This window comes from Falco naumanni, chromosome 4 (assembly GCF_017639655.2).
Source record: "Falco naumanni isolate bFalNau1 chromosome 4, bFalNau1.pat, whole genome shotgun sequence".
NCBI classification, from domain to species: domain Eukaryota; kingdom Metazoa; phylum Chordata; class Aves; order Falconiformes; family Falconidae; genus Falco; species Falco naumanni.
Genome location: NC_054057.1, coordinates 94,997,040 through 95,023,880, shown reverse-complemented (window position 1 = coordinate 95,023,880; position 26,841 = coordinate 94,997,040). Strand labels below are relative to the sequence as shown.

The following is a 26,841-nucleotide window of genomic DNA, read 5'->3' as shown; positions in this document are numbered from 1 at the left end:
TTCCAAGAAGAAACGCTTGCTCTAGCATGCCCTTGAAACCAGACGCATCAACACCATAAACTTTCAAACAAACAGTGAGGGGCAGCACTCTAGCAGAGGAAAATACCATGCTTGGCATGAAAGCAGAGCTGAGCACTTATTCATGCAGTCTGAGTGGATGAGGCATGTTTGACGCTACAGCCAGGTATGACAACCAATTTCCTGTTCTTAAATACAGGGTGAATATTTTGTACCCACCTACTGCCAAAACCATGGGCAAATGGAAGCCAGCATAGAGGGTCAGCATGTCCTAGCCTGCTTCTGAATCTCCCTTCACCTGGTAGCACAGACAAAAATAGACACTAAGTCTAAATCACCAAATCAACAGAAGCAGCTGTCCATTTCCAGGGATTTTCACTCAAGCCTGTGCAGTCACCCATTTGGGATGAAACTCTCCAGTAGCACAAGGCCTTACAATTACATTAAAACTGGAATTTAAGTTTGGGACAGGCTCTGTGCTGCTATCACAATTAATGTAATTTTAAGGCTGTGGCAATGCAGCCCATGCAGTAAACACAGACAAGTCAATCGATAGCAGAACAGGCCCTAAAGCAATTTCCATCCCTGAAAATGGCAGTGATTTGCAAAACACTGAATGATGAATTCTGTAAGAATGACTGGCTTAAGCGTTAATAAAATCATAACTATGAAGTCTAACTTTCCTGCTGGGACCAAAAACCGTATGACGTATCCGGAGCAGGCTGGAAACTAAATCACAGAAGAATCGCAAACTCCCACTTCGGTGGGGTCAGGACTTCATCTTAGGCAGGTCTTTTAATCATTTCAGAGCAAGGAATTCAATGCAAGTCCTTTACATTTCAATCTATTGCCTTCATCACTCAAACATCCATCCTCCCAAGGACTCAGTGTGTTGACCTCCATGTAAACCCAGAGCAGAGCTCCTGAGTAGAATTTGTTCCACTTTCTGTTGCATCACCTCACCCAAATGAACACTGAGGACAAGATGCTTTCCACCCGATTTGTAGATTCTCACTTATCCAAGCATTTCCTCCTCCTCAAATTAGCACAAGCCTGCCCATTTGCACTATAATAATTTATAAGTTCTAAGTTTCAGAGAAGTAGCTTAAAAAAAGACAAAGAACAAAGAAAGCTTTCTTGGTTAGAGTTTTGGTCAATGCAATATGAAGATTATCAGTTATGCAGACTGTAGCTATATAAAAAATGATGCTGTCAATGTAAAATGAATAAAATAAAGACAGTATTTTCACAAGGTTTCCCCAATGGCTTTAAAATAAAGTCACTTTGATGTTGCAGGGAAGAGCTTGGTTTCAGCCTCCTGCCATACAGATTGATACACTGGACTTGGCATTTGTGTGTTAGATGAGACTTTGTGGTTTTTTTGTTACAGAACTTCACCCCCACCCCCACTCCCCACCCCGGCCTTTTAAAATACAATGAAATATGATACACAAACCCCATACATTTACCAGTTTGTCTGTATTATTCCCTCCTTGACTCCCTGAATACGCAAATCTTTTCATATATAATCACATTCCATGTAGTTAAAGTATGCATTCATGGAAAACAATACCAGGAGTTACATTTTACCTTATAAAAGACTAAATTAACACTGAACAGCTCCTTAGTGGTAACATAGCTATGCATCCAAATCAAAATAGTTGTCAAAATCTGTCATATATATTAAAAGTTCACATTGCCGGGGGGGGGAAGGGAGGGAGTGGTTTGTGAGAAAATAAGAAGTGCTTCTTCCTCTATTTTATTCTCAAAAATAAATATACCAGCCAACTTCACACAGTGAACTCTGCTCCTTTTTGTCTTAAAGGGAACCTATTGCTCAACTGAATTGCTTTCCCTACCTTATTACTTCAAGAGATTACAGCCAGGGATGTATATTGTAGCTACCCTATATTTAGAAGCTGGATAATAAAACACATAAATAGCACACTGAATAAAACATTAAGACGTAAAAGGAGTTAAATAGAACAAAGGGCTAAAGCTTATTGTGCACTAACCATGTCTGACCCACTGAAATACAAAGGACTCGTAATTCTAATTAGTAAAATGCACAGTTAGGATTTAAATCACAAGAAAGCAAGCATGGTGCCTGCCTACTGCTGTGCACTAGAGAGCCTTTCGCTGCCTTGCAGGGCCCTCTCGTGGAACTGGGAACTGTGCCCGTGGCAACCCAACAGCACTGCAGAAGAACGATGCTCAGACCCAAAAATAAGGGGAGAATAAGAAGCGTGGGTGTTCCCTCTTTCCTTGAAAGCAGCAATATTTCTAATACAAAGCTGCGCTTTTCAGACATGCAGCCTTCACTTAAGCAGATGTAGACTTAAGTCCTGGAGCCTGTGCCAGGGAGGAATTTTTCCTCTGAGTCCAATGGGGACAAGATTCTGTCCACAAAGACCTTGAAGTTGTGAAAACCTGCAATCTATGTGGAACAATCCAGTCTGCTACCAGACTGTCTGAAACCAAAAGCATCATCAAGAGTCTTTTATTAACAGGTCTGAATTCCAGCTGACGGTGAAATTCCACATTCAGAGTTTTTTAAAAAGCAGGCTTAGAGGGTCCTGCAGACCAAAACAATGTGTGATACATGCCTCAACACATGAATTGCTATTTCACGCATAAAGGAGCGACCTTCTGCTGGGATCTCCCCAGTATCATTTATGCCTTCTTGCCACTCAGCCCCTAAATCCAACACAACAGCATCACCAAATCCTTTATTCATCCTTCAGATGAACGCTAATGTTCATTTCTTCTTCACCTGATGCCTGCTTTACTGATAACACACCCCACGCTGACAACTCACAATGGCTTTACCTATGGCAGGCTGCTCTTCCTCCCTTGCTGCCTAATAGAGGGTAATGAAGTGTGCACTCTCCCAGTGCGCTAGAGTGGTCGCTAGGTTTTGAAGGAGGATTTGTCCACTCCTCCAAGGTACTGACTTCACTTTGCTGTTTGGGACACAGAAAAGAATTATTCAGCACCTAGTCCAACATATACCCTCTGTATTGCCTTCAGCAGGTCTGTCCATCAAGGGCTGATCTTTGCATCATGTCCACGTACATATAATACCAAATGGCAGGAGGTCTGTTTCTGTAATAAACAAGTGACTTTGACCATCCCACTGATAGGTTAGACCAGCACATCTTCCAAGAGCAACCAAAGACAAACAAAAAAAAAAAAAGAAGAGACAGACACATTCGGAAAAAGACAGCTTTCCATGACCCACAGCAAGGGCAGAAATGAAACAGCAATGAGGAGAGCCTTTGTCTTCTGCATCAAGCATACTGCTGTATTACTCACTCAGACTGCTCCTACACAAACCAAGCCTTTCCATACATGTCTCTCCCTCTTCAAACATCAGTCAGAAGAAAACAGAGAACCCTTGTGGAATCCCAGAAAATTATCTCAAGTCCTGCCCAGTTCAGGCCCTGCTCAGCAGAGTCTACAAAAGAAGTTCGTCTTTAACTCGTGATGGAAATCACTGGTCCTCTGAAAACCAGCTAGGACAGCATTCTGGTTGCTGTAGATCACATCTAAGATGCTAGGCAGCAGCTTATAAATTTTCAGCTGGATTTCACTAAGCAAAGATGTAGAGTTTACAAGAGCTCAGGCTGGTGATAATTCCCTCCTGAACCCATTTCACAGCCTCTACCAGTCATGCATATTTGCTTGCCACCGTCATTTTTAAGACTACTTCTCTCATTTAACCTCTGACAACCCTGTAAATAAAACCATCTGCAGTGCAACAAGGAGTAAACTCCATGAAAAGAAGTTGCTACTTATTCCTCCAGCTGGCTAGAAGACAAAGATGTCCCATTGCGCACACAGACAGTGATGTATCCCTACGATCTGCATCATCCCACAGGTGTGGTAAGCAAGCAAACCATTAGGGCTACCATTGAAGCCTTCACTTGAAATCACAAAGAAAAGAGAAAATGTGAACCGAGTAAGACAATTTAGAGACAAATTTGGCCTCGCTTTAAGCTACAGATATTCATTAAACATGGATTCCGGACATATTAATAATAACGGAGTTTCCGAAAATCTAGGCCCTTCAGCACACAGAAGGAGGCCAGAAGCACTTTAGGTGAGCATCATCATATAAAAATAAAACACAGCAGTCTCAAAAAAGCCAAGCTGCACTGGTAATTCATGACAGAAACTGCACAGCTGGCTTTACCAATTAATGGTCTGCAAGTCCAGCCCCTACATGAGGTGACCTGAGGAAATGTCTTTTCAATGTTTGATCATTTGTGGATCCTGACTTATAGCAGTGAGGTGGAAACAAATCTTTTCTGGTACTAAATGTATCTACTTCATGAGCACAGCATGGAATTGATAGTTATATCAGTATCAGTTAGGTACTCTAGGAGCTTGAAATACTGCCCAATTTTAAATAGCTATAGTAAGTTTGGTGCTTATGATTCCCTCAGCTATTGTCAGTGCAAAAGACAAACTCTTCAGAAGGGTAATTCAGAGCAATGAAGTCAGATGAATATTGTGATGTGTCTTCTCTACATAGATTACAGGGAACCTGCTGAAATAATCTGCATAAGCAGCATCTTCAGTGATCTAATGGTAATGAGAAGGAACAGTTCTCCTCTACCTTTTGCCTAGTTAACTCTGGCAGTCAAAGCAATTACAGTGTTGAAATGAAAAATAGGCTGCAGCCTCCGAGCTGGACTGAAGATCCAAACTGCTTCAAAGCAATGGCAGGATTGGCTCGCTAGATTGAACAGTCTCTTTCTCCATCAAGAGTTATTTGATGCTGGTAAATATTTTGCAGAACAAAAGAAAGAACCAGGTCTGTCTTACAATTTATTACAGTGAAGAGGCCCTTCCTGTCACAGAGACTGCTCAATGGCATTCTTCCCCACTTTTCAGAAACAGGACTGTTATTGGGTCCTTAAAGATCTAGTCTCTGTTCCTGTCTGAATACTGCAGAGACAGCTGTCGAACGTCATTCTTTCAGGCATCATCTAACATGACCAAAGTCAATAATTGTCTTTTCCTGAATTAGGCTCCTTAAAAATGGCAGTATTTTGAAAAGACAAAAGTCGATTCCCACTTTTCATCTTAAATTCTATTGTCTGCTCTTGGTTAATAAACTTCGTTAGCTTTAATGAGCAAGCATTTTTTCAAAGCAACTAGAGGTGTCAAGTACGTAGCTTGAAACATGCCGATTTTCGGGACCAGATGCAACATGTTATTGAAAAGCAGCTCCTCCTAAAGCATCCCAGGCTAGGCACCTCATGTCTCACCAACAGCACGTATTTCCCACCACAGTACACTGTCAAGTTACAGCTGCTCAACCTAATGGACACCAGACAAAGCCTTTGCCAAACCCAAAGCTTGAATTCAACTCTCTAATGTGCTTCAGAACATTTTACTTTGAAAAACGTTAATGTTGTCTATTGACTGCAAAAATTTTATCTCAATTGCCATCCAAGAACACGCTAATTTGGATTAAACAAATGAGGCTAATTATTTGTTTTCCACAAAACAGGCTACACTAAAAGCGCTAAATTATTTGCTTTCCTGATGAACAAGGCATTGCCTTGTTCACATATCATATTCCATCATATCAGATCTGATTATATGTTAGAAGATTAATCTAGGCACTGTATCAAACAGCAAAGTTAAGATGAGGCTAGGAGATGTAGGCCTCTTGAGGAGAGCCCACCAAGCCATCTAAATGCTCCATGGTGCTATGTGTCAGACACAGGGAACTGAAGAATAAAAAATGGGGTGACTGTTTCATCTGCTACATGGAGCGGGATGGGGATCACTTCAGTATACACTTAAGAGAAACACGTCTGGGGAAGAATATGACACCATAGTCTAAAAAGTTGCATGAAGGCTCCAGCTTCACGGGTCTTTATTTGAAAAAGAGCTCCATAATTTGACCAAACTATCCATGAAGAGCAGAACCTTTCTTTAGCCTACCAGAGAAAGCCCGGTGCATAAATCTGCTGAACAGTCGAGCAGCCTGATTGTGTTTTACAGGACCTCTTTGATACCAGGGAAAGAACTCTTGTTATCAATTAAAAGCATGCAGTCAAGCATTCTGAAACGTTATGTTAAAAAGATTGTCATAATTTACATAACACATAATAAGTGTTCATCATACAAGCCCACAATACAGAATCACTACTGTCTTATCACAGGTATTTCCCTTAGGTATAGATGCAAAGCGCATCTTTAAAAAACAAAAATAACATTTCTTTTTACAAGACTCTTCCCTGAATTACAAAAGCTGCAGAAGGTTGTTCTCCAGGTTTTGTTGCATAGTCAGCTCTGAAACACTCTGCTAAGCATCATTTGTTTACAGGAAAGGTCAAGAGGGCTTAATTAACTTGTCACCATGCATAGATCCCCTTCCTCATTAAAGGGATTCAACTAGTTTCCTTAACAGCTACCTGCAAAGTTTTATGGCAAACGCATATGAGTGCTGCACAGCACCAGGGAACACAGAGATGGTGATGGGGTAAGGCAAGGAGGTGGTTTGTGTAGCTCTTAAGATACGCACACTGCTGATGTGCTAGTAGCATGTAGAGAGACACAGCAGCTACATGCAGGTCACAGTCAGTCCTGCTTGCCAGGATGGAAGAGATTCTGGCAAGCACATGCGGAACCTTCAGCTCCTACCTAGACAGTCACCAGAAGCAGCCAGGAAAGAGATCAATAGATTGTCTCATCTGGAGGATGGAGCCTTGAACAAACACATCCCTGCTTCCTAGTGCTGAGCTGAAGTGGATGCTAACAGTCTAGCTCAGAGCTAAGAACATTACATCTGTATTTAAGACATCACAATTAATTTAATTCTGACACTACATCACAAATAGCAACACTTGCAGAAATCCCCAAGCCAGAATGAAGCTAACTATGGTACTGAGAATGCAGTCATCTCATCATTGCTGCAGCCAGGCTACCTACCTATCCTAAAAAGCAGAGCTCACAGGTGGTATTTTGTTAACTTACCTCTCTCTTCTGGGATCCAAGGTGACATAGGGCTAATTTAGCTAGCCACTTTTAGGACTTGCACTGATATCTTTGCATTAGCATTAGTACATCTGTATTTCTTTCTGCTTTCAAGCTGATGTGCCTGTATGATCCTAACAGAGATGTTGCTTCAAAGATCCAGTCTGGTATCTCTTCATGAAGCCACTCCAGCTTGTTCTGAGATACTTCTGTCATTTCTAATAAGATACTACATTGTGCCTGGTAGATATACCCTACTACAATAGTGCAACCTCTTAAATGCAGAGTCTTTGTTTGCCTCACTATGCAAGTTGGGAAAAGAAGAAAATGAACTAAACCACAGTTCAGTATTTGTGTCACTTAGTGTAAGAATTGGCTAACACAAGTCTGAGAGCTTTGATCTATTGCCCACCAAAGCAAATGATACCGTCGTAAAGTCTCTTGATAACAACTGGATTAAGAGGGAGAAGATAAAGATACATTTCAGAATATCTTTGGATAAGGATAAAGCAAAATGACACAAACAAACCCCAAAGTCCTAGCAGTCATGAAGTCACTGCAAAAACTGTACCGTAAGCTTCAGTACTTAAAATTATTAGATAAATACCATGAATATTTACAATAACTCATTTTTTTTCTTGTTGTTGTTGAATCTTTAAGCCATTGCACTGATTATGATATGCTGTCAACAGCCTCATCAATTATCCATTGCTAAAAAGTGGGGTCTAACATCCTGCAAGTAGTATTCATTGGTCTCAGTAGCACGTAATGAGTTTAAAAGTTCCTACCTGTGTGCCCCCGGGGATGGTGGCTAGAGGCGGACAACAATTTACAGCAGACCATTAACACATAGACCAGAAAGAGCCAGTCAGATAGAAGCATTGATTTGGCACAGAATCTCATCCTGGAGGCAGAAAAGGAGGCAGTTGAGTGAAAGAACAATGTGAGTAGGGAAAAACATAAAAATTATGTGGGGAAGGAAAAGCTGAAAAAGTGATGAAGAATAACTAATATGGCTTATTACAAGACAACACTGGCAAAATCATATTCATGGGATCAATTCTTTGTTAAGCATGTTTTATAATTAGAAGCAATGGAATGGCTACCACACGTCATATTACCCACAAACACCTATTTATAACAGCACATTATGAATGCAATACATCTCTATGTATCTGAGATACGAGGTGGGGATTTTTTTATTTTTTTTTATGATTAAGATCCAATCACACTCAAATTTAAACACACATAAGTTGTGCTACGATTTTTAAACTACACTTGCCTTAAAAGTATAGAAACATCACCAAAAAATGTCCCTTTTACTTAATACTTCTCGGGACACATTCGCTAAAGCTACCAGCTCCCACGTAGCCGTGATGTGAATTGGCTGGATCTCCCAAGCACACAACATCTGCTGGCTTTCCTGGAGATCAGTGTTTGTTGCAGGTTAAACACTCGTGAAGCCAGCACCTCAGTCAAACAGGGGAGGGCTCACTGCTCTACCAGGGTGTTAGAAACTGCATTTCAGAAAACATTTGTTTTAAAGGAAGCGGATATTGTTAGCCTTACTCATGTTACTGTTAGAACTAAGACCACAAATCCTCAGTAATTTTGCTGCAAATATGTACAATTAAATCCCTCAATAGCTTATGTTATGCCATTCATCATATAGAAAGGTAATCTAATAATTTTCTTAAACTCAGTTATGATGATTTATTACTCATGCGACACATAAATGGGCATTATGCAGTTGAACCCTTAGATACAATGTTCCACACTTTCAGCAAATGCTGTAAGCAGGAATACATCAAATTAATTAAAGGCAATTTATAGATTTGCATAAATTGAACTAAATACTGCTTTCATAGCAGTGATGTTAGTCTGAAGTTAATCAGCACGCTGGGATTTGGGCAAGACTATCATAAGCGTGCTTACACGCACCAAGAAGTCCTTTGAGAACTTCTTTCCCCTGCAGATTCCAGTTCTGATTCTTCCAAGTATTTCATAAATAATTTGTTTATCTGTATATCTTTAAAATACCTGAGACTATTCAGCTAACCCAATATTCAAGTTACCCTGAATACCCTGAGAGTTTAAAAACAAAACAACTCATGCCTTTGACAGCTCTGCTGTCAAAGCCAGGTGAAGCACTTGGATCCTGTATTAAATTTGATAACCATCTACAAATGAAACCAAAACAGATGCCATGTTTTCTCATTTAAAAGAGCTTGCATAATTTTCCCTTTCACACATCACAAAACAATGTTGTTCTCTCATTATGTATGAATGGGAATGTTTGTAAAGCCCAAACAAATCACAAATGCACTTATTAATATAAATATTAATATAAAAAGTTAAGAGACCAAAAGCCTGTTGAATGTACATCTAGTTTAGTAAAAAACACTACTTTACACTTGAGAAAAAAATACATTGGTGAAAACACCCAGCACCTTCAACCGCCCTTGTAGACTTTACTCCATCCTACAAACTTTTTTACAAAAGCTACACAAATATTGCTAAAAAATAACTCACCATGCCTACAGAGTTAAGAAAAAAAAGTTACATGTAAAGAAGGCACAATTTAAGGATTGATTTGGCAAAAAGGTACCTTTCATTGCTTTACGAAGGTGCTGTGTCTGAAGCGCAACATGTTGCCACCCTGAAAGCAAACGAACCAGTACTGGAAGAAACACACTAAGGCTCTTTTGCAGCATAATATAGAAGTCTTCTGCAAGCATGAATCAAGTCCAGAAGATAAAGACATCACTGGTCCTTGACTACCCTACATGCACCCTCTTATGGAGCACTCTAAGGCTAATTCAGAACACTATACTTCAGCTGATAAGCATGGACCTAATTCACCTCTTGCACCCAGCTGAAACACATCATGCTACTGCAGCTAATGGGATTGAGTCACTGTGAAACCAGCATAAATGTTATTGTTGTTGTTGATCCAGTATTAGCCTAAGGAAACTGCCCAGTAAGCTCTGAAATCAACGTGCCACTTCAGATTTTAGGGACCCAAACCTTCCCCAGGTAACTGAACATAATTTTCTTGAGGAGAGACTTGAATATTTAACCTTAGCTTTCTTTCTCTCTCAATGAGAAACACACAGCTTACACCTCGTGCACCAGTTACTGCTAAACAGGAAGTCACCATCTGCTCATCTCACGATACCATCCCTCTGTTGCTCTAAGTGAACACCGGAATCTGACCCAAGTACCAGCGGAGACCTCAGTTCTAGTGCCATGCTGTAGTACCATGACAGGGACCTTCCTTCAGGTTTCCTGAAGTAAGACTGAAAGCAGGATTTAACCCTTGGAATTAAATACCACTGATTGGACATTTTGAACATGCCATTTCTGGTATGAATTGATGAATGAATAGTCTCAAATCAAGCACCACATCCTCAACAGCTGCAATTTCAGCACCTAAGTGAACCTAGGTGTTCCCACCATTCCCAGTACAGGAGCAAAGCTGGTCTTGGTGGAAATGATTGTGCGCTGACCTCAAAAGCTTTCCCAGATTTGAATTTGACTCTTTTTTGAAGCCATGGCCCTGATATTAGACAAGGATTGCAAAACCAGGTTTCATCAGGTTAATAAGGATAACCTTAGCCCTTTGTAAGTATATTCAAGCCCAGGAATAAGTGTATCACTACAAAGCATCAACTCAGTAATATCCAAACTGAAAGGCTGCTAAAAGCATCCAGTACCATTAAAACGATACAACATCTGCAGACTTTAGTCTGCCTTGCAAGTAGACAGGACACAAGTCTCCAGCCTGCTAATATAAAGAAATACAAGAGGATCTTTAAAAAGGCAGGGAAAAAATGAAATTTGGCAGACAGATGCAGCAAGGGGTGCTTAGCCCTTCAGCGTCAGTGGGCTGCCGCTTTCAGAAATGTCAAGCCTTCATTCTCTGTTGGATTCAAGTGGATATTGTTGCTAACCAGCACAGCAAATCTTCAGTGTCATTTGAAAGATAAAAAGTGCTCTTACCTTGGGGACTTTGCAAGAATTTTGTTCCAGTCAAACACAATTATTTCAGTGTGTTTTTCATAGTTATTCCAGACTCCCATTTGCGGCAGCAAATAAGCCTTTCTGCATTTCAGAATTTTTCCTTCGCTTTGGGGACCTAGAAAGAAAGCCATATTACACTGCAATTAATGTCTGGAATGGAGCTGTGAAATAGAGCTTTGTTAGCAAAATCATTGTTTCACAGTGCCATCTACAGTGCAATCCAAGGCAAAAGGCAGCAGTCATATTGCTCTTTTCACTTGTTTCCAAGAACACAGAGAAACTGTGATAAGGCAGCTCTGAAATATCATTATGTTAACCAAAGGCAGAGTTCACTATACTAGAAATTACAAACATAATGTGTGCAGCTTAGTGTCCTTATAACCACGTGCGCTCTCGCCACCCAGCCCCTGTGAAAGCTATAAGGTTTAAGACCCCACCATAGTGCAAACAGATTTCCATATGATTACGTGAAACCTCCAATAGTTTGCACCAGAGACTATCACAGACAGGGGAAAATCTTTCATAAAGATTTGGCCAAACCCCTCGGAGTCTGGCTGCCCCAGGAGCAGAGGATCTGTAGGGTCACATCCATAGGATCGTTTCTGTGTAATCAACGCATTATAGCACCCGCTGACACTTTTGGCTCTACTTACTTCCAGCATCACATCTCACACCCAGCCCACCTATACCCAGAAGTTACACTTTGAAATCACTGTATGGAGACCCCTTTGCAGCAGTAGTGGCACGTGTTCCACAGAATAACGAGCTCAAACACTCTATTTCATAGACATTTGAGTCTCTTTGCTTTTATTGTTTTTATTTGTTCTCTCACTTCTATCCCTGGGCTCAACTTGATCTTCTGCTATTGAAAACACAACACAGCGCAACTTGTGAGAGTAATAACAACACAGTCTTCACCTACGGAGTGATTACAATAACCTCTTCTCATCTTCCCCACCGCTCTTTTCATTTCAATCTTCTTTTGATCAATTAGAAATTTGCTTTTAAGAAACACAAAACTACACTATCACATCGGCGGGCAAGCATCTCTGGGGTCATAAAAGCCCATAGGCAGACACCTTACAGAAGCTTAGGACAGGAAAGCCCCTGGCTCAATACACTGAAAGAATCATAGAATGGTTTGCATGGGAAGGGACTTTAAAGATCATCTAGTTCCAACCCTCCCACCATGGATAGGGACACCTTACACTAGATGAGGTTGCTCAAAGCTCCATCCAGCCCGGCTGTAACAGCTCCTTTCTCTTTAGGACACCATGAGAAGATAGAGTAATTGCTGAAATTAAAGAGGTATCAGGCCAGTAATCTTTAAGTAACCATATTTTACTCTGTCTTCGCTTTGCAATGTGGAGAGTTTCAGAGTGAGCCAAAATCACCACACAGCAGTTCTAATTAAAACAAAATGAGGGCAAAGAGATGGCTTAAGACAAAGCACTACCATCCTGCATTACTCCTTTCTTGCACAAACACACATTAAAAAAAAAAAATTAATAAAAAAATCAGTGTGCCTCAAAAGTCCTATTGAGAAAAAGCAAACAAACAGGCTTTTCAATATAGTATTGAATGACTGAAATGAATGACTGAAATGGTTGTGTGGTACATTTTTACTCATTTCATATAAGGATAGATAGGTAAATATATTCTTACAATGCTGTTGTAGAAATCAATATTGCAATACAATAACTCAGGTTTTAGTGCTTATCTGTTCCATAATTTTTATTAGAGAGGGAAAAAAATTTGGGTAGATGCATCTACAGGTAAGTACTGACTTTAGAGTAACCTGTTCTGTAAACACATGTTAAAAACCGGTAAAAGACAAGTATTGATTATGCTAACTCATTCTAATTAAATGGATACAGCAAAAGTGGCAGATGATACAGCCACCAGCGTATCTTGGGGCTTTCTGATGCCTTCCAGGCAGCAATATTTCTTAAGAAAATAGGGTTGTTTAAGGGAAATATAAAGCAAACTCCTACAGTGCCATCTTAAGTCTGAGGTTCAGCTGGTTTTTGTCAATAAAGAAGGCAGTTCAGAACAGAAGTAAGAGGCCCACTTGGTTAATAACAGTAAAAGGAATTCCAGGATTCTCATAGTGAAACCATGGTTTGTGCTTATTTTGCCATTGGTGGTTTTACTGCTGGTCCCTGCCTTGTCACAGGGAGCAGCGTTACTTTGGAAAGCAGAACTACTTATTTGCAGGCTGCACAAACAAACCACACCTGACCTTCTGTGCCAGGAGCTGTACTGGGGCAGCGGGGCCAGCGAGGGCAGCTGCTCCCATGAGAAGGCACCAGCCCTCCCACTGGCCACCTGCGAGCAAACTGAGTGCCGCTTTAAATGGAATAAAAATCAGCATCACCTTGCAAGAAGTGCCAGTATGTCTGACAACTGGAGTTTTGTGGATGGAGTCTTTGAGTTCAGTGCAGCAGGGTTAATTTACACAAGAGGGATTTGAACAGAAGTTACCCAAGGAAAGCAGTCTTATAAAGAAAGGGTCATTTTTATACAATAAGCTCTAGCCAGGAGGCAACCGAAACCCCACCTCCATTTCTGAGCAAAGCTATAGGAAAAAAAAAAAAAAAAAAAAAAAAAGAAGGGAGGAAGAGGGGAAGGGCTCTGCTCTCAGTATTTATGCATGGGCTGGCCATGAACAGCTCCTGCTTTGCACATTAGCTGTCCCAGAGGCTACACCACTCTCCTGTGTCAGTATTTAGGGCATCCATGAGCCCAAACTAAGGCTGTGGGTTCTGGTATCCGAAGGGAACGGCAGCGGTCGGGCCTGTTGCAGCTCAGTCACAGCACAGTATGTCCTCTGTGCCTCCACACTCCAGGAAAACACGTATCAACAGCATTTCCCTACGCCACAGGAGCATTTCAAGAGCAGAAACAATAAAGGTCAATAAAAGTCTAAAGTTATTTGAAAATTGTATGGGCGCTGCATAACTCATTTGACAGATGGAATAAGATAGCATTTTAAATTAGGTACTTTTCCTACCAATATTTACATGTTGTAAAATACTTCTTACGGCTACTTTCTGTAACGAATAAATTACTAACCCATTTTACGCCATCTTTTATAATAAGCTATTAAATAATTGAGAAAAACTCTGTCCATTAAATATTTAAAAGGCCTTAATTTCCCTATTCTCAACAATTCCTCACTTAAAATACAGGGTATCCCTTAAAGGGCTCCTCTTCAGTAAAGCGACTGGTAAGGAAGAAGCGAGTTTGGTGCCTCGTGATTTACAGGGTGATTTGCCAGCTGAGGGGTTAACCCCCCGTCAGCCCTGCAAAACTCTGATTACTGCAGAATAACGAACCGAGGGAAAACAGGGCAACGGCTGGAATTTCTTAGGGGTGGGTGGTGGGGATGACACGGGACCTGCTCCGGTCACTGCGTGTGCTCACAATGTGCCGCTGTTTGAGGGGAAACAGAGACAAAAATCAAGAAAAGAGCCAGGGCTTGGCCAGCTGCACCTGTTACACAGCGGCTAACCCACACCGCCCGCCCGTCGCAGGGCCAAAGGGCTATAAACACGCCATACATCTCACCATACATCTCACCATACATTTCGCCACGCCCCTCCAAAGGCCCCTGTCCCACCGAGGCAGCGCGCCCCCAGGCCCGCAGGCTGGGGAGTAGTTGCAGCCCCTCGGGGCAAGGAGACCCCGAAAAGTGGCAGCTCCTCGGCCCGGCCTGGGCCCCCCAGGCTGCCTTGAGGGGCAACGGCCCCGTCGCTGCGGGACAGCGCTGCCTTTGGTGGCGCTGAAGCGGACTGAGGGGCGACATGGAGCCGCGGGGGGGCGGGCCCCGCTCCCCACAGGCGGCCTCCGGCCCTGCGGCGTGGCGCTGCTGCCCCCTAGCGGCCGGCCGCCGCAGCTGTCCCCGGGCCAGCTCGCATGCATAATTCAGCGGTCAGCTATTAAACACTTCCAACTTTTGTCATTACTCGGAAATCTCATTAAATCCCATCCGTACAACGGGCGCAAATGGCTCCTCCGAACCCCGCTCATTGTTACCAGCCGGAGCCATCCTGGCCCTCAGAGAGAGCCCCCCCCAGGCCCCCTGCCTGCCGCAAAGCCTCTAATTTGCAAGTGCTCCTTTGCGCGAAAATGAACTGTCTGTGCAAATTAAGCTTTGTCATTAATCATATTAACACGTTGCTGTCACAGGATTCCTCCACTCACCCTCCCCTCAGAGGGGGGGCAGGGGGCCTAGAGGCCTCCCACGCCACCCCACAGCCCAGGCCTGCTCCCCGGGGTCCCCCGAGCCCCCCAGACGGGCCGGCCGCAGGGAAATAACGGGAATTCCTTCTGGATTTAGCCCCTGGGCCCTCACCCAGAGACCTCTGCATCAGGTCAGGCAACCCAAGCTGGATCTCAAGCCTTCAAAGGGCAGTAAATTCACCACAGCTAAGTTACTCCAACAGTTAATTAACCTCACTTTGCACACCGCACCCTCCAGCTTGTAGCGCCTGATATATTCTGCTTGTTCTCCCAGCTGGCACATCGCACAGGGACGTGCCGGGTCTTTAGAGGCCTTAATTCTGCCCGTCATTACTCTACTCACACCGATCAACATGTACGCCAGGCAAAAGGGACTACAAGAAGGACACAGAGTTATGGGCGTAGTAACAGAAGACTAACCTCATGGTGCAAGAAAGCAAAACCTCTCTCAGGCACACCTCCTCTACTTTTTACTTCCAAAGTCTACGTCAAGTTTTCTGCTGCGTCTGCTGCCCCACAGGTATCGTGGAGGGAGCTCCAGCCACAAGCTCCACGGGACAAACTGAAGCAAAAGAGCTCTTCAGATGGCGAGAAAATGAACTAAACGAGGAGGCAGCAAACTATAAGCGGCTTCCTCGCTTTAAGCAAGCCAGGATTGTACCCTAAAAGCCATGGGGCAATGGCAGCAGCCCTCCCTCCAGCACTTCTCAGACCCCAACACACTTGACCCACAATATTTGAAGTGCTTTTTTATGACATCACATCCCATTTACGACAGCAGCACGGCTGGCGGCAGCTCAGTCTGTCAGCACTCGTCAGCTCTTTCCACAGGAATATTGCAAAACCTCACTTAACAGCAACCGGGGGAGCTGGGGAGGAAAAGAAAACAATGCCGGTGAGAGCTAAAGTAAATAAAACCCACAGCCTCCTAAGAAGGAAGAACTGAACTCTTAACTATATCCACATAGCATGAGGTATCGACCACGCCAGCAGCCAAACCATGCACACACAGACATCCTATGTGCCGTGTGTTAGGGGGAAATGTGTCTGTCTTCACCAGCATTTGGAGTTCTCTAAGGCATATCTATCTTCACTGTCTCCTTTAAAGATGAGAGGAAACCTTACCTTTGTTGTGGGCACATTAAGAGCATGTGCTGGGAGGACTGCAAAATATGCCTGAGCCACCCTAATTTTCTCCCCAGTCACTGTAGCCTTCCTCAGTTAATTGTGCCACAGTGAGAATGCCGAGTTGAGTGGATGCTCTGTTGGAAAGCCTTTTTCAGTTGGACTTGTTTTAAGTGAGAGTTTGTGGCCTCCAAGTTTAATCCAATGGAGCTCAGGTCACACAGCTGCAGTAACAGCAGTGCACAGAATCAAAAAACAAATTCAAGCAAAGGACTGAAGGTGAGAACTGGAGGACTGCAAGACCCCAAGTTCAGAGAGTGTAAGAAGGAGTTCGAAATCAAAGCTGTTTCCTCCTCTGCTGAGACAGAACAAGTCAGGTGTCTACTCAGAACCTGACGGAACGCATACTACAGGGGGCTAGTTCAGGTCCCCCTGAGGCAAGGGAACAGTAGCTTCCTCATACACACTAACTCCAGCACACATTCTGGGGACCAGCTTTCAAGTGTATTTATGTGGTAAGAAGTAGTCTTGTAAATGAAGCATATGAGTTAAGCTGGCACAAATAACTGATCACTTGCAGTCCAAAAGTATAATGTCTGTGGATGAGACTGCCATCTAAATGAAATAGAATCTTTTAGAAATGGAATCTTAAAGAGAACGTCTTGGAATCTGTTCTCTCCGCTCAAAGTGAGCTCTCATCTTCCCTCCAGGAAAAAGTCCACCAAGACCAACAGGACTGCTCAGAGAGTAAAGCTATTCTAGCTGTAAAGTAGGGGCAAAACAGACCCTTTTCTCCCTACAGCATTTTTTATTATTTATCACCACCCCACAAAGAACCCTTCTGCCAGATTAAACTCCTGAAGAGCTATGTGTTGCCATCACAGTTTCATTTTCAAGGCTGCAGACTTCCCAACTTGGACAGACAACACAGGTTATGTCCTCATTACAGCCCAGCATTTCAATTCTTTCAACTGCATTTACCAGAGAGAATTCTTCATTGCGATTATCCAGGTTCTTTCAGTCCCTCGCTACAGCTCAACATCTTCCCCACCCCGTGGCCTATGGCCTGCTTAAGAGATGGGCAGATTTAAGCACTATGTTCAAGGCAGCGCAGGAATTGTTTCAACCCTGTTCAAAGAGGAGGCAGAGCAGAGACAGTGCCCTGCTCCACTCCCAGCTGAGCTCCCAGGAGCAGAGCAGTACTCACGTAAAGCATGCAGCACACCAAAAGTGGAGAGAAAGGTCTTAGAAGGAAATCTCTTCAGCAGGATGTTTCAGACACAGCAAACTTGTTTTCTCTTGCTGTAAACTTTGCCTGACAGGTAGCAGAGCATTAAAGTTGTTGCATAGATTATCTTGAGCAATAAGACAGTGTTTTCTATATCCTGGATTGCCGGAGGAATTTCCTTTCTCCCATGGAAGGAAGAGATAACAGACCTGCTATAGAGCAGGTCAATCACTTTCCTTCACACTCACCAGGGACCCAGGTGAGCTGGCAGGTTATTTTGCAGAGATTGCTCTTGTGGTTCATGAAATGTGGGAAGGGATGGAGAAGGGGACCTCATCAGTTTGTGCCTCTGGATAAAGCCCTGGGAAGTCCCAAGCCTGTACCAGGTGCCTGGTGGCGAGCCCAGGGCTCACGTGCAAGAAGCAGATGACCACTTACTATGGGTGACCATTCAAATTAAGAACAAGAGGGAATCCCAAGGAAATAACATGAAAATCAGGAGATTCAGCAAGAGCCAGCAGTAGAAAGGTTGAAATAGCTGTGTTTGTTTAGTCAAGAAAAGAGTTTATAGGAGACATGCTGTCTCCTTGAAGAGTCTTGCTTTAAAGAAGGGCATGATTTAAAGAAGTGGTTCTCTGTAGCTACTGCAGAAAGCATAAAAATAAAGTGCCTGCAAAGATAATTTAGTGTGTGCATGAAGAGAAAGTTTCTGTATCTAAGTATGGGAAAATAGTGGCACAAGCAGCTCAAAAAACTCATGGAGCCTGCTTCAGTGGAAGTGTTTGGTTTTTTAATTGGCTGAACACATATGGGATGGGGTCAAGGCTCCCTTCTCCATCCATAGGGCTGGATTAGATGTTTGCTCAGGGTCTGTAACAGGACTACATCTCCTTTATACCTTGGAGCAAAAAAGCACTGGAATATAAATGTGAGGTAAATAGTCACTGTTCACAGTGTCATCCTCAGAACCCTGACCACAGACAGTCATCAAGACAGAGGTTAGTGGAGGAAAATTGTGGCAAAAAAGAAACTGAAAATAGCTCCTGCACATATTGATTTTTTTTCAAGCAGACAGGGTCAGCTCGTATTATATTTAGAAATCTTTCTGGTGGTTCTCAGGGTCCCTATGCAATCAAATTTGGTTCTTTCTGATTCTACTGCATTAGAATACTACATTCTCTCGTTATTCCCCCAAACACCTTATTCACAGTAAATAGAGCGTGTCCACTCATCCTTCTCCAAACCATATTAGGACCTGACTGCAACAGGGGCTGCCCATTTCTGTGTAATCTGGTCTCTGCTTTTGTTTCAAGTCATGAAACACTCCAAGAAGAAAGCACAGAATGGCTGGTTTTGCTTTTAGAACACAGACATGCTTTATGAGGAGTGGGTGCACATTAGCTGATGAAGAATCCCAACTGTCTGGGTATATGGGATAATTGTTCCACTTGGGACTCGTTAGCTAATTGTTAAAAGATTCTAAGGAAAAGTATTTCATAAATAGAGCACTAAATTTCCAGAAGTGTAATTACAGGCTGAATGCACATCTTTATCACCTGTGTTATCAACTACGTAAGCCAATAGCAAAATATCTTGTGGTGTGCTATCTCTGTTCTCTCTGTCAGTCTCAGGGTAGCATGTAGGATAATTACTAGCAAATTGAAAGGTTACATTTTTGATATTCCCATTTTTGTACAAAGATAACACAGTCAGCTTGGGATTGGTTGAAAATTCTATCCCTAGCATATAGAACCTCTGGTGGCAATAGTGAAGCACAAACTTGCAGACGAGGAGAGAGGCACAGACCAAAGCGCTATAACCCAACTTCTCGACCTTGTTTTGTCAGTTCACTTTGCTGCTATGGGACAAGCTTTTTACTCAATGTTAGAGAACATTGTTTGCTTATCGGAGACTTCTCAAGTTATTTTAGAAAATCATTGCTCTACTGAATAAGAAAATTCCAGAACCAAATTCCTGACCTATCAGTTCAGGAACTACTACTAAAAAGAAAAAAAGTGTAAAAATCATTCCTTATTTTCTGTAACCAAATGACAGAGGCAAAATACTGCTAATAAACTAGCAAGGCATTTGTACGGCACAAAGACTTGGAGCTGGGTCAATAAACAATTGCACTTTAAAGGAGAACCCAATCTTGTTCAGTCTTGATTCTAGTTAAATGAACAAAAGCATATTCAGAACCAGTCTCAGAGTGGTATTTGCTTTTCTATGGTTTGGCAACATCATGCTGGGCAGAAGTACTGACCATCACACAGTGCATCTGCGCTGTACACAGCACTGTCTGAACTAGGCATAACTTAATTCCTACCCCAGCATGAGCCGGCACTGGTCTTCAGTCCTAAACTCTGATCTCTGCTCAACATTGTACCATGGAGCAGCATCTGCTTGTTTGGAGCTAATTGGGGCACCACAGTACAGGCATGGCACAGCTGGGTTTGAGTTTGAGACCTGAGTGAGGCTGTAGCTATACACTGTTTGTATTGTGCTCTTCAGGTACCAGGAGTCATATAAGGTTTTCTAATTCCTGACAGCAGCCTACTACTGAGTCAAGAAGAAGAAGAATATCAGATAGATAGATCTGTTAATTATCTCCTGAGCCATTGGTCCTGCGGCCCTGGAATCAATATTACATTGCCAGAAGAAAAAGTGAATTTAAAAACTGGACAGATCTCAGAAAGATGTATCATGTGTGATGCGTAGCACGATGCCCTAGCTGGTTTGGCTGCCCCAGCAGACCACTAATATGTACATGGAGTGACTCTGTCTCTCTCCTGTAGGCCCGTGTCTTTCTCTTTGTAACCAAAAGAATTCCAGAATCCAATATGACTGCTTAATAAGGTAACACTCTCAGATACTTTCATTTCCAGCAGCACTAGCTACTGCATGCCCCAATGTGATAGAATTTCAGAAGTCCTATAAATTACATTTTGCCTCCTCACCTCCAGAATGGATTTCCTTCATCCTTTCCTCTTTCAGCCTAATCCTTCAAGCCTTCTTCCCTGTTCCTTCTCAGCCCTCTCTGTTTCTTGTTTTCACTGCATCTCCTCTGGGAAGTTCACCTGCCTGGCAGCAGCATATGTGTGAGCATCAAGAGAATGGCTGGCAGGCAGGGAAAGAGACCCCACCTGAGTTACATATTAATCAACGGTGAGAAAAGGTCTCGCCATTTAAAGCGGATTAATAATCTAGTAATCTACTGGATGCTGTTTTCATCCCTTCACAGGCATGAGGAAGCCAGGTGGAGCTTTGGATACTGTTGCAGTGAAAAAGGAGCAAACCTCAAAAGGTGCTGAGGGATTGGTAAAGAGAATAGTCGTAGCTAGACACTTTCCTGTCCCTGCACTGCCAAGGCAGGACAGCAGCAGCCACAGCAAGCTAATAAATGCTCTTCAGAAACAGTAAGAGAAGGTGTCAGCACGGTATTTCCCTCTCAAGCACCTGAATTGTCAGAGGGTCCTCCTTCCAGCACCTGTCACAGCTGAAGTAGTAACAAATTTCCATACAAGAGGCTCAATCAGTTACTCTAAAGTAACACTACATCCAGACTTTGAACGAGTAACAGCATGACCTCTTCATGGCTAAAGCTAGAAACTATTTGTTTAAAAAAAAATAATAATATATTTTTCACAAAGAAGGCTGAGCTTCAGGCTTTCAGTTCCCAATCTGCCTAGGATGGATTTTTGGTTTTCTATTGTCCCTTCATTCATGAACAAGCCACTTCATGATCACATAACCATGTGCGTGATTGATGGGAGGAGCTGGGGGGAGGTAAGTGGCATAATTTTGGTTGTGCTTTGAAATGCTCAGGGTTGGAAATGAAATATGAGATTCTCACCACTTTCCCTGCCTCACTTGAAGGCAATTATGATTGCCTTAAAGATGCGAGATCTGTTGAAAGTAATAAATTGTTGATTGTTTATTTTCAGGGTAGACAACAATCAGCTTTTAATCAGCTTCCATCACCACTAGAGAGCTATTAACTCTCTTAAAAATAATTAGAAAACAGAAAAGAAAAATGTCCTCCAATTATTTTAATCGAGGAAACTGGGACTTTATGGGAAAAAATCTTAAGCTTCACAAAAAAAGTTAACTTGGTGGCACATTTAGTTCACTCTAACAATAAGATATGTTTGCCAGAGAGGTGGGGAAACAAGACATGAAAAACTGAACCATACTTCACATTTTTCTACAAAGGCTGCCACAGATAGTCACCCACCAATCTGAGTGCCGATTCATACACCTTGTCACAGCCACCACTGCCCTGCTTGCCCCCTTCCAAATCTTTCTCCGAAGGTTTTCTCCACCTTCTGTTTCCCAGAGCACTGTCCTTTTACCACATCCTCCAGGTTTAGTCCCATAGTGGCAGCTGTTTCCCCTCACCTCCACCAAGTATAATTTGTCTGCGGTCATGCTCACAACGGCAGAGCTAAAGAAAATAACTGCCCTTTCTCCTTCTCTGGGTTGTGCTTCCTAAGCCTGTATGATGTTACGGATATTGGCATCTGAGTAAGAACCAACATTTTCAGCCACATGGGGTGGACTCTCAGTTATTCCTGCTGAATTATAGATTTTTTTTAAGGAAACAAATTGCAGGAGTCTTCCATTTTTCTGATCTCTGACTATTCACAGAATCTTGTCTTTCAGATCCCCACAATACATTTTTTTCCATTTTTTAGTAAATGAACAGTGAACACTGTCCTGGAGGTAACAGTACTCTAGCTTAAGTACAATAACGAGAGCAGCCTCCAAATTTCAGTCAGACTAGAATTAGCAACAGCAGATACTACCTTTCCGTTATTTCAGATAGACAACTAAACAGAGACCCTCCATCTCACATATAATTTCCAGAAGTTTTTCCCACCAGTAATCCCATGAAAGTATACCCTCAATATGCCTCATTCACCTCCACCCTATTGCCACACACACCTTTACCAGTAAGCTGGTTGTAACTCCAATGCACCCTCCTTGCCGGGAAGCAAGATAATCATGAGCCCTTCGCTAGGTCCCAGCTGCTGTCGTGCTCCTGTTGTTGAACTGCTACTCCACAGATATTTGCCTTTCAGGGTGGAGACCAGGCAATGTCCTGTGTGTGCTTCTGTGGTAAGAGCAGTTAAGCAGCAAGCAGCCTTTAGTAAAAGACTGGGGGACAGGCATGCTTTTTTGTTACAGCATTGCAGGGAACCTGTCCTCAAAGCCAAGAAAGGATGCCCTTCTTGGTGGTAGGCATCAGTCAGATACATGTTCTCAGATCCAGTAAGAGCTAACTGAATGAATGTTTAATGGACTGTAAAAAACAGAACAGACTGGGTTATGGATTCTAAGGGACGACTACCTAAAGACTATGTAAGGGGCTGAGCTAATTACGTACTCCCTTACCAGGACCCCAGTGCTGTATCTTTTTATTTTATTTTTTTTCAATTGCTCATTGGAGATGAATTGTGATTTACTTTAAAAAGGGATTCTTCTTGTAAATTGATCACTGTTAGACCCATTTCACCTACTAGTGTCTCTTTAAAGATTCATAAACTAGAACACAGAAGTGAAACTCTCTCACTTTAACTGTTCCCATCTGAATTTCCTGCACTGCGAGATACCTTTTTAAAGAGGCCTATGGAGTGATTGCATCATTTTTTCGAATTTTAGGGTTATTGCACAAAGCATTTCCATAGCCTGGCCATAGGCAAGACAACCACACAAACTGAAAGAAGGCCATTAGCAAAGATAGTCACAGAACTGGTTTAGAGTAAAAACTGCTATTGTTAAATATGTACTACATCTTAGGGACTATAGCAGGAATTTGTTAGGTCTTTTACTTTAATACTGATCACTAATTAAATGTAAAGCAGCAATGCTTATAAAAAAATGGATATGGAAAAAATCACTTACTGGATTTATATTTTCCCCTCTCCAAGTGAATCCCCTTCCTCACAAATGACAAGCCAAGATTAGCAAGAGAGGCTGCAGGTAACCAAACCTTCACTCACCAGAGGGTACCACTGCATCCAAAAAGAAAGATACAGACTTTTAATTTAGAGCTGCACCTTGCACTAGGTAAACCCCCCTTGTTTTCACATAGCTATCTACTGCCAATTTAGTCAAATACCTTGGATTTCCACCAGGGATGAAGTCCTGCCCACCTTTATCCTCCCCCAAAATTCACAGACACTGCCAAAATTCCCTTCTCTGCTCATGGATGCTGTTCAGTAAGCACCCAAAGGACATTTTCTAGAGAGTGCAACTACCCTTATTTTACCCTGTTTGTCCTTTCTCTTTTTCTGAGTTGATGGCTTTGAGTAAACAGAATGAATACTTGGGAATTTATCTGTTCAGCTTCATTCAGATTGTACAATTTTGAGGAGGTATTTGTGAGTATGGTGTTTCTTGTAGCATCTGTATGTCAGAAAGACAGTATAACTCACTTGGTGTACGGACACCGCTGCATAAAACAGAACAAATGGCTGGAGGAGGGTGTGGTTTATAATTTTAAATTATTTTTGCACTCCAGCCAAACACAGCTGGTTTCTTAAACCATGGGTTTGTCCTTTTTGACTACTCAGTTGTACAAGATTTCCTAAATATTTCTGTTTGCAATAGTACTATCCAACTTATTACCCAAGAATAGCAGTATTGCATAAATAATCTATTGCCTCTTTTACCTGAAGGTCTCAATATCTAGTCTTCAAGAATATGAACAATTTCTAATTTAGTAATAGAATATTCCCATGATAGTCACCCTAATAGGAAGGTATTACTTTTTGAAGGTTCCTGTTCTCCACTCAGGAGGATTTAGGGTCAAATAGATCATTCAATGACAGTGCGTCCTCTTCCAGCAGAGCCCCAGAAGTGCGGGGAGAGATCAAGAGCAGGCTGACTCTCGTGTGCAGAGCCAAGACCCACGTGCCATGTGTCAGCATTCAGGCTAGAAGCAGGAGTGTTGCACTGAGCAGGCAGCAGGCATTGTCATTGTTGCTCTGTGCCAGGATCTAAGTAAGCAAAGTCAGCAGAGCTCTCTGAATATGGTGCTCAAGCCTGGCTTAAGCTCCATTGCAACAGTCTAGACACAGCTGTAGGTTAGAGAATCCTAGAAGGGTGTGGATTGGAAGGGACCTTAAAGATCATCTAGTTCCAACCGCTGTGCCATGGGCAGGGACACCTTCCACCAGACCAGGTTGCCCACCCATCCCAAAGCACAGAACCACGGCCATATTCTGTCTGAATATGTTTCAGAGCGAAAGCAAAAATCCTGAGGTTGCTCCCCTGGCACAGCAGACCAGTATCAGTATCTCCACTGTGAATGGGTAAGTTTCAGCTGAATTCACACAAGGAGCAGGATTTTTCTTTCTTAAAACATCTCTAAGATCTGCTGAGCACGTAATAAAAATGAAGACAAACCAGACTTGAGAGCTTTGCAACTAATTTTTCTTGGCTCTTATTTACATCTTTGATTCCGGCAGTCTTCCTCTTCTGAACAAAAAACACTGGCTCCCATTCGTTACTCCTAACATAGCAAAATCCATAGCCTGGCAGGTGTTTGCTACTCATTTCATCGACACAAGTATTATGTTTAATCAAAAGCTGAAGCAAGGCAAAATGAATAAAACAAGATAAAACAAGGTAAAGCCTGAAGAACCAGTCTATTCTCAATGCTTCGCAGTTTGGCAGGGTGTTGCTGGGTAGAATCTCAAAGAACAACATTTGTCTGCCCAAATCACACGCTGTATTATCAAACGGTTCCACAGAAGCACTACAGAGATATCTACAGAGACTTCTCAGCTCATGTCCTATCTACCAACCAATACCTTACCCAGAGATTTTATAAAGCCCGGAGAGATCCAGCTCCTTCCCACAGTACGTATGGCCTGCCTACAACATACTCCTCTTTCTTATCACACAACTGAACTACTTCAAGCAGAACAGCCGTGAGTCTAGCATTAAGAGAAGGCAAAACCTGAAAACATGAACCAGCTAGCTGCGGTCTTGCCCCAGAAAGCTAATGGAGATGTCTAGAAAAGAGGAATAACCAACCTTCAAAAAAACCACTGGACAATGCATTTGCAACAGAAAGGCGGTGACCCGAGGAGCTGAAGCAGAAGCTCAGCCATGCTTGTCAAATGACGTATTTGTAGCTGCACTGAGATTTGAGATTCAAGCTTGAAAACCAGCATGACTTAGGAGTCACTTTGAATTTAAGCATGAGAATTGTGAAAGTCCTATTCAAGGCACAGTACTACACACCTAATTATTCCCACCAGGGAATACACCAGTGGAACTTGTGTGGGTGCTTGCTCTATTACATGAGACTCAAAAAAAACGCAAAAGAATTTGTGACGCAGAGCAGCCCTTCCAGAAAAAGGCTGTTTATCTCCTTCTTTACTATGATCAACTAATATGTCTTAATAGAGGAGCTCCTCCTCACAGCTCCTCCTCTGTACTGTGTACCCTGATGAGATCTACACAATATCAAAAGCAACATTGGATGAAAGACAGAGGCCCCAAGATGTCGCTTTTTCATCTTGTATAATTTGTAAAGCTAGTCAAGAAATAGCAAGCAATTTAGCCTGGAATTTTGCCAGCTCTGATATTCATAGCACATGTGATCAAAGAGCAGAATTTGCCAGTCACTGGAAAAACAATCAGGCTCATAACCTGACTTCCACCACCGAAGACAAAGCCCGTAAACATTACTGTTGATTGGAGTGGAACTGTTTTCATCAGGCTGCATTGCACTAGACATCAAACATTTGCAGAGTCAAGGCCTATGTAAGCTGAAGCTGGGGCAGATAGTTCCAAGCATGTCACATTCCCAATACATGAACAATTTTCAAAAGAATAAGCAACTGAAGACACTATGAAACCACACTGAAAATTAAAGACAAGGATATCGTAAATGGATTTTACATAATACTCCAGGTTATGTTACAGCATATTGACATATACAAGAAATTAAAACAGCTAATTCATCTTACTACCTTCCACTGATAATTTTTTAATTAAGTTACTTATCTTTATCTACATATTTAAGAATGTAGATCTTTCATTATTCGTCTCTTAAAGAAAATCAATGTTATCCTGATTTGCTACAGCTCAAAGAGAGCAGTATTATCTGAGGCAGACTGATAGAAAAATAATTCATTAATTTTATTAACAAGCCCTAAGAAAATGCTATTGAGCATGTTTTCATACTCTTA

At 42.3% G+C, this 26,841-nt stretch overlaps 1 protein-coding gene across 10 annotated transcripts in view; it reads right to left on the bottom strand.

Moving 5' to 3' along the window:
• Positions 1-26,841, bottom strand: part of TAFA4 (TAFA chemokine like family member 4) — a 93,717-nt gene that overhangs the window by 44,870 nt on the left and 22,006 nt on the right. For 7 of the 10 annotated variants that reach the window (XM_040593295.1, XM_040593296.1, XM_040593302.1 and 4 more), the window contains exons 2-3: positions 11,017-11,152; positions 7,803-7,918 (exon numbers count right to left, since the gene is read on the bottom strand). In XM_040593295.1, the coding sequence (XP_040449229.1) occupies positions 7,803-7,918; positions 11,017-11,152 (252 nt within the window). Of the gene's footprint in view, positions 1-7,802; positions 7,919-11,016; positions 11,153-23,539; positions 23,650-26,841 lie in introns of all 10 variants that reach the window. The other 3 variants (XM_040593299.1, XM_040593301.1, XM_040593298.1) reach the window with 1 other exon arrangement.